General features: G+C 40.8%; 1 protein-coding gene across 1 annotated transcript; it reads left to right on the plus strand.

Annotated features, from left to right (window-relative positions):
* Positions 1 to 209: 209 nt before the first annotated feature.
* On the plus strand, positions 210 to 16,092 carry LOC109423779 (tyrosine-protein kinase transmembrane receptor Ror2-like). The gene is made up of 4 exons (XM_029879666.2): positions 210 to 876; positions 13,694 to 13,973; positions 14,045 to 14,287; positions 14,775 to 16,092. The coding sequence occupies exons 1-4, from the start codon at positions 544 to 546 to the stop codon at positions 15,944 to 15,946; spliced, it is 2,028 nt and encodes a 675-aa protein (XP_029735526.2). The 5' UTR covers positions 210 to 543; the 3' UTR covers positions 15,947 to 16,092.
* Positions 16,093 to 19,039: the final 2,947 nt, after the last annotated feature.

Consider the following 19,039-nt stretch of genomic DNA (forward strand, 5'->3'; position numbering starts at 1 on the left):
GTTGAAAATTGTTGGTACAGTTCTTAATTTTACCATGGATTCGGTGGAAACAACAACAAAATTTATTTCAGTGTATTTATTGTTGTTCTATTTATCAGTCAAGCCCTTATCGCCAGCTGCTCCGGATCTCACCAGTACGCACGGAACTCACGACCAAATTCTGAATGCATACCTGTTCTCGGTGCATTTTGGTGCATCGAAGCAGAAAAGCAAACTGTCAAAAACGAAAAGATACACAAAAACGTCAATGTCGGACGCAAATCCGCAGAAAATTTCAAAGTGGGTCAAAATTTCGTAATTTATCACTAAGCAAATGTAGAGATTTCGCCGAAAAATGCATAAAACTATTACCCGTGGTGACGAGTTGCGAGTGAGCTAGATTTTAGTGGTGATTGCTCGTGTTCTGGTCCGAAAAGTGTAATTCTTAAACCGCGAGACAGTTGTGTATCCTCGACCGCAAACGGAGCAGCACCAAGAAAAGGTGAACTCGATAATACAAAGAGAACATTTTTCCGGAGCGTGTGTAAAAAGGCGTCAGCAAACATGGTCACAACAAAACAATCGTTTGCATTGTTTGTGCTGGGCTTAGTGGCATTAATTGAAACCGGTAGGTCGAAATCCGTCGCGGCAGCTGCAGCTGGATCCATGGACGGAGGAGCATCCACGGTGGGAAGCGACTTTGATGATCCGCCCGATGAGGAGGAAGGTTATTGTGCCCCGTACAATGGGAAAGTGTGTAAATCGTTTGTTAAGGGCAGACAGGTTTGGTACAACAGGGAGGATGGTTCCGGCGGCTGGTTGAATGAACAGATAACCGCTGCGCTGTTTAGGGACTTGATCAACGATCTTCCGGATTATTGCAGACCAGCAGCTGAGGTGAGTTGGTTTTCTTGCGGGGCTGGAATACTCAGGGAATATAACATTGAGGGCCGATTTCTTCACCTCGGCTTAACCGGTAAGCCAGGCTTACCCATACAGTTAAACCTGGCTTAACGCTTAAGCCAGGGTGAAGAAATCGACCTTGAGTCGTATGAATAAAAAGTAGTAAACTTTACTACCTACTTGTAGATGTACTCAAAAGAAGAACCCATAGAGATTGAATACTGAATTGTTGGAATGAATAAAAAAGTTTTCGCGTATGTGATGATTTCTTCTTTCGAACATAAGCTTTTACTACATGTTCATGTTTGTCGTAAGAATACACTGACAAAACGAATATTTTCCCGTAAATGCTGCAAAGGTTCTTACTGATAGCTTGTAATTCCATGAAAGCAACTTAGATCAAGAAGGAATCTGGATAATCTTAGATCACAAGAAGAACCTAGACCTAGAAAATATTTCCGTCAAGCCGACGGTTCTGATTATACGCTATTTTTCTTGTATTCTTTTTTGGATTTGTCCCGGATAGGTATACTTCCGAATTCCGTCCTGCATTTTTCCAGGATTCCTGACCGATTTCTCCTGGACCTTTTCACGGGGATGCTACAGATTTTTTTTTTTCCGATATTGCTCCCAGAGCCCCTCCTGGGATTTTCCCGGATCCCTCCTTTGTTTTGCTCAAAAAAAAATCTTCGTTCTAGCAGAGTTTATCCCAAATTCTCTATAAGAATTTCTATCGGGATAAATCGTAGAATTTCTCCTAGAATTTATCTCAGAATTCCTTTTGGATATTTTACGCGATTCCTTGTTCCGGTGTTCCTCTTGGGACATTCGTAGAAGATCTTCCCAGAATTTTTCTCAGAGTTACTAAAAGAGTTATTCCTCAGATTTCTACTAGAGATTTCTTCCAAGGATTTCTCAAGGAGTTTTTCGTGAATTTTCGGCAGAAGTTCTTTCCGAGAGTTCCTGTAATAACTTCAAGAAATTTATGTGGATTTTGTCCAAGATTTCCTTCCTGGTTTTCTACAGGAATTCCAGCTGGGATATTTCTCAAAGGTTCTCGCGAAGTTCATTTTGAAGTTTTACCTGAGATTTATCTCGGATTTTCTCCTGAAACTTCTCTCAGAAGATTCCTTCCGATGTTGGAACTTTCTCCTAAGATTTTTTCCTGAGTACCTTCTGAGATTTCTGCTGATATTTCTCATTAAATTCTTCCTGTGAGCCATATTGTTCCTCGTAGTTGTATTGGATTTTTTGCAATGATCTACTTGGGATTTGTTTTACATTCTGCATTATTCCCAAAACTCATCCCGGAATCTTTACCGGAAATAATCCAGAGTTTCTGGATACCTATAATCTACGCTATCCGTTGAAGTTTTTGTTGGAAAGTGAAGAGTTTTCAAAAGAAGACTTTGTGTTTGTGTCAGGGGAGTAAGCTGTGCGCGCGGTTGGATGCAATTTGTTTGTTGAATATAACTTTTTTACAAGCATCGGATCGCTTTGCAGTCTTCGACAAAACTTTTCAGAACATATTAGGCTATTATTTTACATTATCGGTTAAAAAGATTCAGACAAACTTTTTCAACTTATGACAAAAATGTAAAAAAGTATGTTTTTCCATACAAAATCTCATACAAATTTCAATTGTAATGCGCAAAATGTAGACGCAACCGATCGTGCTCAAATTTTGCACAGCTACTCAGGACCCGAAATTGAACCAAAAAAGCTTTGATTGGAGAAAACGGTTCCGATGATCCACGGAACTAGAACGATTTTTTGAATCATGCTATTATACCGTATCACTAAAGATAGTGGAATAAATATTAAAATTTGAGCTAATTTGGTTCAAAATTAAGTTTGCTAAAGCCTTTCAAAGTGTTTATGGGAATACTACGGGAAACGGCGTTTTTTCATTCAATCGGCCTTAGCATTTTCTCAAGAGCTCTAGAGAGATAGATTAATATTGCCCCTGGAACCCGTGGAACTCTAGAATTGAACCCTGAAAGACCAACAATCAGCGGAAAAACTAACGAAATTCATCAAAATACCTTATGATTTTTTACCATAATTTATTAGTATGGATGCCATGAGAATACCTTATGATAATTGATCGTGCTTGTTATGAATAATTTCATAAGATAGACTTGTGAAAAGAGTAAAAAAATCTTGAATGATGCAGACTGGAATCGATGAATGTCGGGATCACTGACTGAACTCGTGTTGAATCCACACGACTGCCGGTCGTGTTGCTAAATATGCATAAAAGTTAAGCTGTGAGACGATTCTGCGTCATAGAGCGACCTTATTATTTTTTTTTCTAATCATTATGAATTATTTAAAGGTCGTTGCACAAGTTCGGCCTTACGAAAATCTTAGGTTTATTTGTCTGAGTGTAAGCAAACTTTGTGACACGTTTTTCTCGTCTCCGCGTGAAATTTGATTCGGCCAATGAAAGAGCTGATACGAGTGAATTTTTGCGTGTGATAACGGTGGTATCACATTTCCAGGAATGCCACTTCCCGGAATGTCATTTCCCGGAGTGACATTTGCCGGAATGACACATTTTTCATTTTCCCGGAATGCCATTCGCCGGAGTGAAATTTCCCAGAATTACTAATTTCGCGAAATTAGGTATCAGGTCATTAGGGAGCTAGCGTGCTAGGTCATTGAATTGAATGACTTAAATTCTAAGGACGGGCATTGGGCAGCCTATTCGAATAGTTTGATTTTGATATGTGGTCGAGGTATGTGCACCTTGAAAGAACAGCCTATTTTCAAAAGAAGGAAAAAGCTCTAATGGGAGAGTACGTGATGTGGCCAATATTACAGCATCATTGCATTCGAATTAATAAATGAATTGCTAATGTTGTATACATATACCTCTAAAGAACAGCCTATCTTTAAAAGAAGGAAAAATCTCTAATGAGAGAGTTAGTAGTATGTATGTGCATTTATGATAATCAAGCCATTCAACTCGGCTGCTATACTGTACTATTGGCGGCCACTCTACTAACTTTCCCATCAGAGATTTTTCCTTCTTTTTAAAATAGGCTGTTCTTTCGAGGTGTATGCTGCACAAAATGCTGCCTATGATCGCATAACTGTCCCATATGAATATGAAACCCAGCAAATATGGGACTGATATGCGATCATAGGCAGTATGTGTTTCATAATAATTAGGCCATTAGGCTGCCCAGTGGCCGTCCTTTCAAAGCTGTGGTAGTTTGCTTCAAAATAAAGTACATACTGATAGGTTGGTTGCATTTGTTATTGTTTTTGGTATGTACTTTGCCATGAAGGATGAGGAGGTCTAAGGGCTTTCGACTAAAACATCTTCGATTTATCACGGACAACCGGCTGGTTGGTCCGATAAGAGCACGACAAACGAAGTCCTTCACGGACAACCGAATCGTTGGTCCAATGAGGACATGCCAATCCAATTCCCTCACGGACAACCATGAGAGCACGATAAAATCAAAATCCGTCATTTCATATATAAAAAGCTTTTTCAATTATAAAGAAAAGGAGATGAGGTATTTTTTGTTGGAGATATCACACAGCGGAACTACACAACAGCGGGACGAGTAGCGAAGCTTTCCGGACCGGAGTAAAAGTAAAACACTTGCTTACAGTGTGACGATCACGAACGAATGATTTATTCAATATTTACATTTCCAATATAAACAATAACATTACTCGACAACACTCAACATGATCACGGTGTATCTTTACACGTCGGTTGTCTCGATTACGAGGGGTGCTCGAATGCACAAAATACATATTCCCAACACCCCCTCTCAGGTCGATAACCCGAGTAACTTTTCTAACAAATATCACAGATCCTATGTCAATAGTCAAAATCATCACAAACAATCAAACAATACTTTCTCCTTGACTTTCTATAGGTCAGATCGCCGACATTCGGCTCTTCGAAATTCATAACACTGATACACAACATCAATTCTCTCTTACACAACAATAAACGTCAAAACAGTCCAAAACTTCTCAAACAACAATCGTCAAAAACAAGGTCAAACACTTAAAAACAGTTTTGTCTTACTAGGCAACCCCGTTACCTATACACTCTATATCGTCCACGATACCTTCTTAATATTACTTCTTCTACTTCTTCTTTTCGTTCTTAACCGCTTCCCTGCCTTGCTCTGCACTTCATTTTCTTCTAATTCTCGCGACTTCATCACATTCTTCCCGTTCAGCGCCATCTTCGGGTTCTCCGCATCCTTCACGCTCACTATGGCCGCATCCGCATCATGTTGCCTGCGTTCACACCAAACATCCAACTCGTACAGCTTTCCTGTATGGTGCCCGACAGCCACTACTTCTCTATTCTTCACTATTTGTACTCTGTCGCCGGCAAAGTGGACCTGCAACCCGGATCTCGCCACACGATTCACCGAAAACAAATTGCTCCGTAATCCGGGGAGGTACAACACTTCCTTCGCTTCACATTTCTTCATCCTCCCGCCGACGTCAGCAAAAAGCACTACGTCACCACAAAATTCCGCTGTCATCTTCTCGCCGTTCGCCACAAGCACTGGCACCGGCTTCTCCAATCGTCGCATCACTTTGAAGAAACTGGGATCCTTCACCATGTGATCCGTGGCACCGGAGTCTAGGAACCACTGCGTTCTCACCAGCTCTTCTTTTTCTTCCTGCGACGCCATGAAGCAAACGTCCGCACGATCCGAGGTACGTTTTTCTTCAACCACTATGTCAGATTTATTGTTTCGTCGTTTCACAACTTCGTACTCACTCGGATTCATCGGCAAACGCACACGACAGTCAGCTTGTTTATGTTCAATTTTGCCGCACCGGAAGCACTTTCACGTTCTCCACACATGCCTGCTCGTCATGGCAACACCCTCACTTTCTCGCTCATTTTCGGCCGCAGGGGCCAACATATTTTTCTTCAGGTTCACATCGAGCAACCGCTTCTTGACAAACGCCAGTGTCACACCACCGGGAAGCGTCTCGATGGCCGTCACCACCGAATCGAACGACGCAGGCATTGTCAGCAACAAGTGGCAAATTGCCAAATCAGCCTCTTCCACTGCCGCACCACTCTCCTTCAACTCGCGAATCAAACGATCAAACTTTAACAAGTGTTCCGGCAAATCACTATCAGCCCCCTCTTCATATTTTAACCGGAGGAGCTGTTTCCGAATAAATAACTGGCCGGCAACACCACAACGCTCGAACACCGCCTTCAGCGTGTCCCAAATTTGCTTCGGATTCGCACAGTCTTTCACAAGCTCCAGCTGATTATCCGCGATGGCCGAAACGATAATCGCTTTACACTTTTTCTCTGCGGCTCTTCGCGCCACCATTTGCGTTTTCTTCTCCGTTTTCACTTGTGCGGAATCGTCGGCCATCTCACGCAACTCGTCAATTTCACCGATCTCCCGGTAGACACAATCCAATAAACCGTACATGTCGAAGACGGTCTCCATCCGGAACTTCCAGTTATGGAATCCGGACCCGTCGAACGCGGCGACTTTCGCTTTCTCGTCCATACCTGGACCCATAGCCTATTGGAGATATCACACAGTGGAACTACACAACAGCGGGACGAGTAGCGAAGCTTTCCGGACCGGAGTAAAAGTAAAACACTTGCTTACAGTGTGACGATCACGAACGAATGATTTATTCAATATTTACATTTCCAATATAAACAATAACATTACTCGACAACACTCAACATGATCACGGTGTATCTTTACACGTCGGTTGTCTCGATTACGAGGGGTGCTCGAATGCACAAAATACATATTCCCAACATTTTTGTCCTAATCAAGACTGAGGATTATGATTCAATTCAACACCAGTTCAACTGCCAAGAAGATAACACGCAACCCACCACAAAAGTAATTCGACCTATAATGACCTATTCGGCCTATTGACACTTTCGTTCTGACGTACCTCGGCTTAACATACGTCAGCCCCAATGATCCAACATCATTCCGGGAAATGGTATTCCGGGAAAATGATCATTCCGGGAAATGTCACTCCGGGAGATGGCATTTCGGGAAATCAAATGTGATACCACTGTGTAAACAAAAATATCTATGATGCTCTCTTTTTCTGGACCCAGGATAGGTTTGGGTCCTAAAAAAATCAAATGAAGAAGGTGGAGTGTTTAATCTGCCTCAAATAACAAACAGGTGACGCGAGGCGGCTGCTTTTGAATTTTCGGTCGTGTTTTTTTCTCACTTTGTGAAGTGTGATTTTATTAATAGTGCTGCGGCTTCTATTTTCGTTTCTACAAACTCTACAGAGTTGTGCTTTTTTTTATTGTCTATCCGGTTGGAATCAAGGAAGATATTCAAACAAAAATTGCCATTTTCTTAGTCCACAAGTGTCGAAAAAGATGCTCAACGTTGGTATTCAACTTTCGGGAAAAAAATGGGTGAGATCTGTCTGATTATTGTGTAGGGTATTGTACCATTTGGGCAGGTGTACCTATTTTGGGCACTTGCCGCTATAACTAAGTCAATTTCAAACCGATTGATTTGAATTTTTGTACAGAGTTAGATACTGTATAGCGACAAGTGCGATAGTTATAGCGACAAGTGCCCAAAATAGGTACACCTGCCCAAATGGTATAAGACCCTACTATATTTATACATTATTAGGTAAATTTTATATCAATTAGAGAAAAAAGTAGTACATATTAATATCTACTAGGTACTAATAGATTTACAGATTATTTGGAAATGGTTTGTGAGACGTTATGACGAAGCCACACCTCGAATTTTCAAGAGCACAAATCTGAAGAACCGAATGTTGGTTTTTGCTGAAAAGGTGATCGTTTGGCCACCACCAATCGATCAACTTTTTAGCGCAAACAAACATTCCGTTCATCAGATTTGTGCTCTTGAAAATTCGAGGTGTGGCTTCGTTATATATTCACCTTAAAGCGAAACAGGAAGCATTTTCTCGTTTTTTTCGGTTTTTGATTTTTTATTAAATATCGAATCAATATTTTCAAAATCGGTTTTCGTACACATGTAGTGTAAGGATCAAGGTAGGGTAAGAAATCAAACTTTGAACTAGTCAAATTGTAATCTTAATTTGAACCATTTCAAAATTCATTGAAACGACGTACTTTTCAGGCAAACATTGTCCCGAAAAGATGTCAGCTTTCCGTAATATAACCTGATAACATGGACTTTAAAAGCATTGAAAAAAGCGTTTTTGTCATGGAAAACAGGCAATTGAAAAATCACTGTGATTTCACCCATTTCCCCCAAGAGAAAGCACATTTTCGGTGCACTCTACAGCTCATGCATTGTATCACACGCAATATGTGAACACGTCAAATAAAAACTTATTTATTGTAGAATCGACCAACCGAATAATATTACGCATTATTTCTCATAAAATTATCAAATTTAAGTGTTTCTTACTTGGAGAATGTTATCTTAAGTTGAACCATTTGTAATCTAAATTTGAACTAGTAAACGGGGGTGAGCTTCTAGTGTTGGCCTGTAGATTGCGCTAGTGGTTGATTTGTTTACTCTTGGGGGATGGAAAAATCCAAATTTAGTTTCCAATTTCCTAAAGAATTTCGAACATTCTGAGTTGAGATTCCACTGCCTAATGAAAAATAGGTATGAGAATTAGCAGATTCATGTGATTTTTCATTGTTTAGCATGGAATTGGCTGTTTTGTGAGTTGCTCGAGCTGCTGCCGCTAGTAGTTCAAATTAAGATTAAAATTGGTTCAAATTATGATTACGATGGTTCAAATTAAGATTTAAATCATTGTTGATGAAAAATCGAATATTTCAATGAAATTCGGTGCAAATACAAACTTTTTACCTTTTAACAGAAAGCTTATACCCGTGGCTTTCATGTACATATGATTTTGCCGTAGTAAATTATTTCCATGTGAGAGAAAAAATCACTTTAAAATGCACTGCTTCAGAAAGCCGCAATTTGGTTCAAATTTTGATTACCTACCCTATCTTCTGATTTTTTTTTTTTTTTGAGAAGGAAAATGTTTTCCATTTTTGCAGAAACCATTTTTTTGTGCAATTTCGTTCAAAAATGGTTTCTGCAAAAACGAAAAACATTTTCCACTACAAAAAAAAAATTGAGAAGATACCTTGATCCATACTCTACATGTGCACGAAACCCGATTTTGAAAATATTGCTTCGTTATTTAATAAAAAACTCAAAAACCAAAAAGTGAGGAAATGCTTCCAGTTTCGCCTTAAGCCTAGGCTCTAAAGCCAGGACACAAGGCCAAAATACCTGTGTCCTAATCCCAGGTGAAGACTTTAACGGAGTGTGGATTAACCTTCTTTTAGCTGCGCCTCTCCCAACGATTTCAAAACCCATTCCCCTAAAACGAAATGGTTGGTACGGTTGTCCCCGTTTCCTCCTTAATTAAATTCAAAAAGGTATGTCAATCATGTCATTCATAAGTGGATAACCTGATTGCCTTAAATTTTTGAATTTTCTTCCAAACCATTAGTCTGCACCAGTGGGCCTGGCCATTTTAATGACGTGCTGCAAATATTAATGTTGACTAGAACCCCCCCCCCCCCCTGGCAATGATACTAACGTTACAGCACTGATCTGTTTGTTTCCTTTGTTTCAGTATGTACTGCAAATACAAAAATGTACAAAAATTTAATTTTCAAAAAAAATGTTCAACTAGCTGTAACTTTTCGAAAAGTGCATGAAATATTCTTAAAATTTCACTGCAAGTTGATCAACTAGTTGTGTACCAATGGTCCAAATTTAGAAAAGATCGGGCTATTCTGCACGAAGTTATAAAGATTCTAGGAAAAGATATAGCTAATCGATAGCCAACTTTGAGCTGTTATATCTCCGGATTCAATGAACCGAATGTAATGAAAATTTGACCATTTGTGACTTATACAATGAGCTGTGAAAAACTTTTGACTAAACTTAAAATTTTAACACAGAGGAAAATAACGATTAGATTATTTGTCTAATATAACACCAAATTATCCAAAACTCCAACATCGTTTCAAAATTCAAGATGCTAATTATAGTTGATTTAAATTCCCTTTAATTAACTTGAATACAAATATGTTTTGATGGAAAGGAACAACATAGCTGACAATAGATTGAAAAAGAAATGGAATGCATATTGAAAATAGACCAATAATTTACTGAAAAATCATAAAATCAATTAAATCGCTACAACTTTTTCTGTTATTAAAATTTTAAGTTAAGTCAAATGTTTTTCAAAGCTCAATATAAGTCATAAATGGACAAAATTTCATTGCATTCGGTTCATTGAACGCGGAGATGTAACAGCTCCAATTTGGCCATCGGATAACTACAGCTTTTCCCAAAATCTTTATAACTTCGTGCAAATAGCCCGATCTTTTCCAAATTTGGACCACTGGTACACAACTAGTTGATCAACTTACAGTGAAAATTCGAGAATATTTTATGCACTTTTTGAAAAGTTACAGCTAGTTGAACTTTTTTTTTTAATTGAAATTTTTGCCTGTCTATCCCCTGTGTGTGATACCTGTAAATCCGATTATGGATCTTCTTATCATTTGATATGTAACTGTCTAGTTTTTGCGCAATGCGTTTTTGAGTACTCGGTAAACACTTATTAAGTGAATGTGAATTATTAATCATAACAGTACATACCCCAACTAACATTTTCAGCGCTATAAGCTTCAGTCATTTGCTTTCTGTTGTGTAACCATCGAATAAAAGCAGTCAACGCTGAATTAAAGAGAAGCTAATCAAATATAAATCATAAGCTAATACACGACTACAAAACAAGCACCATACAGCTACCAAACTCGATTTTCAGAAATCCATTGCTTGTCACTGGGGCTGCCTTTACTCCACTCTATTCCAACTCCGGGAGATTTCCCGGAAGATGTGAAAACATGAACAAATCGAATAGGAGTCCCCACTAACAAAACAACTGCTACTATACAGTACAATTCGTTACACTGACAAATCCCCAAACCAACAGCGCTTTGAAGGCTGTTATGCGATTTTTTTACAGCTAGAAGCTGTAATAAAGAAACTGTTGGTTTACCAACACGGCTTGTCGGATGTAAACATTATTGTCAAAACAAACTTTAAGCGGGATGTATATAGCTATTACACAATTTTTTTACAGCTACCCACCTCTGTGCTGTGAAATTATTTGGGTTGCTTTTTTTGCACTTTAATTCAATGCCGGAAGATTTGCCGGAAGATGTGCAAATCGAGTAAGAGTCCCAGCCAGTGCTGAAAAATTCATTTCGTCATATCTAAATTCAATCACCTACAGCTCATTTTAGAAGCTGAACCTGAGAATATGGTATATGAAAAACTTGTGCGGCTATACCAGTTCTGCAAGAAAGTCACGGAAAAACCACTACTTTTCCAATATTTAGGGTAAATGTCACGGACTACCTTCGAAAAATCCCAATGATATTCACGGTGAATATCATTTGGCATTTTTCAAAGGTAGTCCGTGACATTTACCTTGAATATTCGAATAATTGCGGTTTTTTTCCGTGACTTTCTTGCAGAACTGGTTTAGCCGCACAAGTTTTTCATATATCATATTCTCAGGTTCAGCTTCTAAAATGAGCTGTAGGTGATTGAATTTAGATATGACGAAATGAATTTTTCAACACTGGTCCCAGCCACTACAACAGCTGCTTTTATACAGCACGTTTTGTAAGGTTTTCAAAATACAAAACAGCAGCGCTTCGTAGCCGTTTAAAGAACACTCTTTCGGCTAGAAGTTGTGGAGAAGAATCTGTTGGCGCAACTACACAGCTTGTTCAATGTAAACATTATTGCGTTTGACGTTTCACAAGCTTTTGCAGCAAGATGAAGTTGGGTAAGGTTTCTTGTGGCACAATTATGAAGCTTTGTCTGGAGTAAAACAAAACGGGCTATTTTCTATGCTATTTATATATAGCAGTGTGGCAGCCAGGACATCATCGGGACCAGTGGATACGGAGATCGGGAGTTCGATTCCAAGTAGCGGCAAGTACTTTAATTATTCAATTTTAAAAGTGATAATTCCAGTTCCACATGTATTACGTCACGGTATCCATAACCTAATTATATTTCATTTTCATTTTCATTTTGCAGCATTTGGTGGGGCAATGAGAGCGCAAGTCAGTCCAAAGCCGATAATAAGGAGGGGTAATGGCTGAATAGTCTTTGCTGACCACATAAACGCCATGGGATAGGAAAAGGGTATTTTGGTGTGGGATTAGGGTGTTGGTGCAGACTTGACGATATCAATGCTATTCAGATGCAAAATAATTTTAAGGCTCAATAGTGAATCGCATACCTTCCAAAACCAAAAAACAATAATCCACAAAATACCAAGCAAGTCATAGAAAGAAAAAGCGCCCGATTGTTTATTTTGTCAATTATAACAAACTGAAACTTCTACCCTCTCCGACTCGCCAGTCACCCCGGAAAAAATGTCCCTTCAGTTCTGGAAAACATATTATCCCCAATTAAGCCTTTAATCGAATTGTCCGCGTGGTCTTGTAGTACCCCTGCTAGGTAAGAATCAGTCATTGCCATACATATTAAATGCTTTGCTGATGTGACTTTCCTATTAGGCAATTCTCTCATCTCATGTTTGTCTTCAAAACCTTATCAAGCTTAGAAAATTGAAGTTGATAAACAATACATTACAAGGTTCGAATTCCCAAAGAATGAGATCATTCATTCGCACTACAACACCATAGGAGATAATACCACATTGGCTGATTACAGTACAAATGTGAAAAATCTCCCTTTTCCCCCTATCCGCAACTCGGGGACGCGCCCTGTTGGATTTCGAAAGCCTCGGAGAATATAACAAACCTTCAATGGCATTCCCATAAACTAACCCACATTGCCCATTCAGGGGTCTGACTGGGCCTATTACCCTCCCTCAGTTTGTAGTATTCTCTCCAACTTGGAATTCCCGGCACATAAATGACTTCGACAAATGTTCGATATACTATGCAGCGCCATGATCAGTATAACTATATCAGATGACTTGGAGATCTGATTCTTACAGAATTGTTTGCCATTGATTATACATTCAGCTATTCTAATCATTACTGCAAAGGCCATCGACCACATGCCTGAAATCAAAGCTTCCTGGAAGATATAATCCAAGCCCAAGGGTACCCATAACCTAATTATATTTAAGGACAAACGTCTTGAAATCCCGCTTCAACAGTGCATCAGAACTTCAGACGCACAAATCTCAAATAACAGTGAATTTTATTATTCTGTTCTTCCTCACTTGTAATAAGCTTAAAATGAGAAGGTCAGATGCGCTGGTTTTGTTTACGAAGAGATTTGTGCCCTCAAAATCGTGAGTAGGTGCCGAAGTCGGCCATTGTGACCGCCATTTTGGGATTCTTACAAGTCTGTCCTTAATCGTTTAATTTGGGGATGCCGTATAGCTATTATTTAACAACTGCGAAAAAGCTGAAAAGCGCCTTTTCAAGATGTTATTCAGTTACTAGTTATATAGCAGCCGAGAAAAGAGCTATGAATTAGTGGCATAGAAGCTGCTCGCACAGCATATACATGTGGATTAGGTTCGCCAGATTCATTGGTATAGGGCTTGCATAGAAGCTTCCGTCCACATGTACAACACAGTAACTCAGCATCAAGCCGTATTGAGGACGCTTTGTTGACGTTTACATTCACAATAAATGTTAGTTGGGACTACTCCATATCGCTAAACTTGATCACTAAAATCACTGCCTGACCTAACGATTACAAATGAAAAGGATATTAAATGCACGTTCAATGTTTTCCATTTGCAGAAACTGCTGTGTGCCTTTGCGTTTCCCCAATGTGTCATCCGGGACGGAGTAACGGTTCGATTACCACTTTGCTACGAAGACTGTGTGGCCACGCATCTGCAGTTCTGCTACAATGACTGGGCCTTGATTGAGGAGAAAAAGGAACGTGGTGATGTGATCAAATCGAGAGGACATTTCAGACTGCCAAACTGCGAGGATCTTCCCCGTTATAATAAGACTGCTCGTCACGCGACTTGTTCCCATGTCGGTCTCACCGAGCTGATTCAAGAGGAAGTCACATGTAAGAGATGATGAATGTGTAGTTGAACTTAAATTTGCCCTGACTTACAATACTTTGGGTGATTATTGCAGATGACTGTCGCATGGGAAATGGGCGTTACTATCTGGGGACGGTAAATGTCACGGCGACAGGAATACCGTGCCAAAAGTGGGACTCCCAAGAGCCACACTCTCATCATAAACCACCGCTGGTGTTTGCCGAGCTGCAAGAGGCTGAGAACTACTGTCGCAATGCTGGAGGAGAAGAGCCGACCCCTTGGTGCTACACGACCAATAAAGGCGTTCGTTGGCAGGCCTGCGATATTCCTCTATGCCGTAAGTAAATCGGGCGATTTCGACATACTTCATACATACAGTCGTTGAGGATTATAACGTTGCAAAAATCATTTGTAGCAATTATCATATTCTAGTGTTAGTCATTGTTTGCAATTAGCATTATTATTATAAATCTAAACCGAAAGTAGACATGTACATATCACGAGCATTCTCGAGTTTGAATTTTGTTTTGTTTAGGCTTTTATCCACTCAACTGCTGGAGGGAGTAAAGTTAAATGTTACCATTCATCTGCCGGGTACGTGATTCAACAACTTTTTTACGGATAGGGCAAGCCAAAAAACTTGAGCTATATAGTTCTTGTTTTATTTCAAATTTATGGAAACAAAGCGAAATTTAAAAAAAAATATACCCCGCTAAATCCCGTAGAATACCTCGGATTTTCTTAAATGACAATCTACTTTTGCTGCGATGGAATATATATTCTGCACACTCCTTAAAGCCTTATTATTATTCTTTTACTTGCAGCTAATTCAACCGACATGAGTGCCACCAAGAAGCCCGTAAGCATAGTGATGGAATCGGTATTTACTCCGTCAATGATTTTCCTGCTGTCCGGAATTGGGTTCGTTGCAATCGTTCTGTTGCACCTGATGGTGTTCCTGTGTTACCGAATCGCACGTTACAATCGCAATCGCCGCCAGGGTGGCCCCGGGTACAATACCGCATCTACCCAAGACACCCAAGGTATCGACATCAACAAGTTGCCTAGTAATGTGAATTATCACAGGACAGGAGCACAATTGAATCCTAAACTGGAGAAGCTCGAATTCCCACGGAACAACATCATTTACATAAAAGACTTGGGTCAAGGAGCATTTGGAAGGGTATTCCAAGCAAAAGCTCCCGGGTTGATAGCTGGTGAGGATTTTACTCTGGTTGCCGTGAAAATGCTCAAAGACGAAGCCAGTCAAGATCTGCAGGTGGATTTTGAAAGGGAGGCTTGCTTGCTGGCAGAGTTTGACCACCCGAACATCGTGAAATTGCTGGGAGTCTGCGCCATTGGGCGACCGATGTGTCTGCTGTTCGAATTCATGGCCAGAGGAGATTTGAACGAATTCCTTCGACAGTGTTCTCCATTCGCCCAACAGAACCGAGCCGATAACATCACGACAGAGTTGTCCCACGGAGATCTTCTCAGTATAGCGTCACAAATCGCGTCCGGAATGGTGTACCTTTCCGAGAGGAAGTTTGTACACCGAGATCTGGCCACACGAAACTGCCTGATCGACGACAACATGGTAGTTAAGATCGCCGACTTTGGCCTTTCGCACAAAATTTATCTCCAAGATTACTACAAGGGAGACGAAAACGATGCTATTCCAATCCGTTGGATGCCTCTGGAGAGTATTCTCTATAACAAGTACACAATCGAGTCGGACGTTTGGGCGTACGGCGTTTGCCTCTGGGAGATCTTCTCCTTCGCCATGCAACCCTACTACGGCATGACGCACGAAGAAGTGGTCAAATTCGTCAAGGAGGGCAACATGCTGAGCTGTCCGGAAAATACACCCCTGACGGTGTACGATCTGATGCGGAAATGCTGGAGCCGAAAACCGGCAGACCGACCCAGCTTTCCGCTCATCTATCAAAAGCTGCAGCAAATTCGGGCGGATTTCGACGGAAAGATGCTGATGTAGTCCGGTTCGCGGTAAGTAGTTTTTGCTTGCCACGCAGTTTTATTTTTAGGTTTAAGTTTTCCGACGTACTGCCATCCCCGCTTTAGAAGTTTTTCGCAAATGCGCTACCATTGACGTGAGATTTGAAAGACTTACTGACCACAAGATACATATGACTGATTTGTATTATTATTTTTTTTATTCAGAGGTGCTTGCACACTAAACAGTATTTTAACAGAACGTACACTCAGTCATAGTACATCACATATAGTTATTTTAGAAACAAAGAAGGTTAACGACTACAGTACGATTGGCTTGCGTTGGAGTATTGGAGTGTTTTGAATGTTGGTCACTTTCCACTATATGTAGGTACCTCGGTCAACTGTATATCAATTGACTTGATTGGTGGTGGATCAAAAATCGTGTTGACGCCACTTTGCCTATCAAATTTTTAGCCAAATTATTTACCTCCTCCCAAAATTTGAACTCATTTGATTGAAAATTGAAACTGTACAAGCCCTTCAAATGACTATAGGATAACGGTGTTTTCATTCAATGGAACGTAACATTTCCCCAGGTGTCTTAGTGGGTTTTTTTTTCTTCTAAACCATAGGGGGAACAATCTGCTCAACAATCACCCTAACAGAAAGGTTAGGGTAGTGTGGGGTTAAGGCCGTCTTCTACAACAGCAGTAAAAGTCAGGACTACTCTCTTGTCGATCCACTAAGACACATTCCTATGGTCGCCAAACCCTTCGTCTCTCCGGCATGCTGGCGCTTAGCCAGTTTCCCGAGTGGTCCTCACCACTCCCTTTGTCCCCGGAAGGTGGGCAGGGTCACCCTGTCTTAGTGGGTTAGCTTCTTGAAATCACGGCTGAATATCTTGGAGGAATCCCTAAAAATCTAGGTGTGTTCTTTGAAAGAATCCTTGACAGGAGTAGAATATTCATGAGGAATCACTAAGAATATCACAGGAGAGATTTCTGGAAAAATCCTGGAAGAACCCCTGGAGAAATTCCAATAAAATCAATGTAGAAATCTCCATAGAATTCCCTGGATGGACCCTGTTGGAATCTCGGGAGGAATCCCAGGAGAAATCTCGGAAGCAGTCTTTGAAGGAGTGCCAGGAGAAATCTCTAAAGAGATCCCGGAAGGAATCCCTAGAAGGATCTCCGGTGAAATAATTAAAAGAATCTGGAGAGGAATTCCGAAGGAATACTTATCCCTAAGGAATCCCTGAAAGGATCCAATAGGAATTCCTGAATAAATTTTGGGAAGAATATATGAAAGAATGCCAGATGAAATCGCGGGGGAAATGAATAAAAGAATCTCAGAAGGATTTTCGGAAGAAATGAACTGGATTATTCGCCTGAAACCCTCATGCTATGTTGCACACCGTCCATCGTTGCTTTAATCAGTCTAATCAGCTTTCCTGGAAAGCCGTTTTCGACTATGATTTTCCATAGCTCAGTGCGGTTGATACTGGCGTACCGTGCCATGCCCTAATACCGTGTGCTTTCAGTGCTTCCGAAGTTAAGGGCTGTTCAAATATAATTATGCTGAAGTTGAAGAATCGGCCTTTTATCCTCAACCTGCACATTCTTTCGTCGATCGGCCACCAACCGATCACACGCCTCTGCAAGTCGCCTATCACGATAAAAGTTGTTCCCAGCTCACGTGGGTTGCTGTAACTCTGGTAGATGGTAAGAATACCTACCTACCTCTAAATGCTCGCACCATGCATCCTATCCAACAAACCTCCTACAGCGCTACGATATCGAATCCGTGGCCTCCAGTAGATCGGCGGTTCGCTGGGATCAGTAGCCGTTGCCGGTGGAGCAATACAAACCGATATTATTCTGTTGCTGATTTTCCGTTACAATGGTTGTTTACGGCTGCCTCGTAAGGCCGGACACCAACCCCCTACGTTCCGGAGTACCATAGTGCATAGTTAAGCTTAGAGTCCTTCTCTCTGAAACTTGGACGTTGATCAGCAGCCTCTAACATCGGAATCAGACGCTGTTGTGAGTCGCTCCTCTGGGAGAACAGACGCTTCACTGTCAGCCTGCAACCAAAATTTCCACCGGGGTTGGTTACCCGATCTTCCCTAAGGTTGCTCGCAGCCCAGTCGGTGCCACGCGGAAGTAGAGATAGGAGTTGCTGAGCAGAGGCTAGTGATCTCACGCTTGCGTGCGCAGCCTTTTCTTTTTTCTCGGTCGTTCTTTTTGGTGAACGCAAGAAAGAGCGAGACAAAAGAGGGGGCAAAGTGCCCTTTCTATTATCTGTTTCTTTCGCGTGTTTGTTTACGAGAGTGAGTGAGAAAAAAGAAAAAGCTGCGCACGCTAGAGGATCTCAATGGTATTTGTACTGCGCAAATTACCCAGCCTTCACCGTTCCATGGGCCCATACAATCACAGCTGTAAAAGTGTGGGTATTCAGCAAGACCATGCTGAGGGTGACGGGTTCGATTCCTATTCTGAAACCTATAGAATAATTGGCACAGCCAAGATAACCTCAGAATTTCGAGCTGAGCTTGAATATTCAGGTTAGTCACTGCAACTTCGAGTCTTCTCGTGGTGTAGTTAGCAGCACTAGTGAGTAGGAATCGTGAGTTCGAGTCTCATCGAGAGGACGAATAAATTTTTCGTAAATTCCACTCCAATTTGTCCATTTCTTACTCACATTTGTAAAATCTAGCTTTTGGAATTAAGTAAAACTTCCCCTCGGCTGGTTTAGCCGCAAAAATTGATAATTAAATTCCGGGTGTGCTCCCTACCATGTTGTAATCGTTCGCATAAAGTTAATACGTTAAATACAAACTAAATCAAAAGCGCCCTTAATATCCAAAAAACACTAAGCCCAATTGCTGAATTTGCTCATTTGAATTTCTGAAGAAAGACAGTTGTTCGTTTCTTTGGCTCTACGGAAACCAAACTGCGTATCTGACAGCAAGCCTTTCGATTCAACCCATTTGTCCAGTCCAGAAAGATAATCAACCTCAAGGAGGAGTCCTCTCACTACTATTGTGGTCCTTAGAGCAACATTAACAGTGGCTACTATTAGAGCAACCCGCGCAGCGCTACCATTTTGACTTAACCACCCTTTTCCACACCGG

The sequence above is a fragment of the Aedes albopictus genome, chromosome 2 (assembly GCF_035046485.1).
Source record: "Aedes albopictus strain Foshan chromosome 2, AalbF5, whole genome shotgun sequence".
Classification (NCBI taxonomy): Eukaryota; Metazoa; Arthropoda; class Insecta; order Diptera; family Culicidae; genus Aedes; species Aedes albopictus.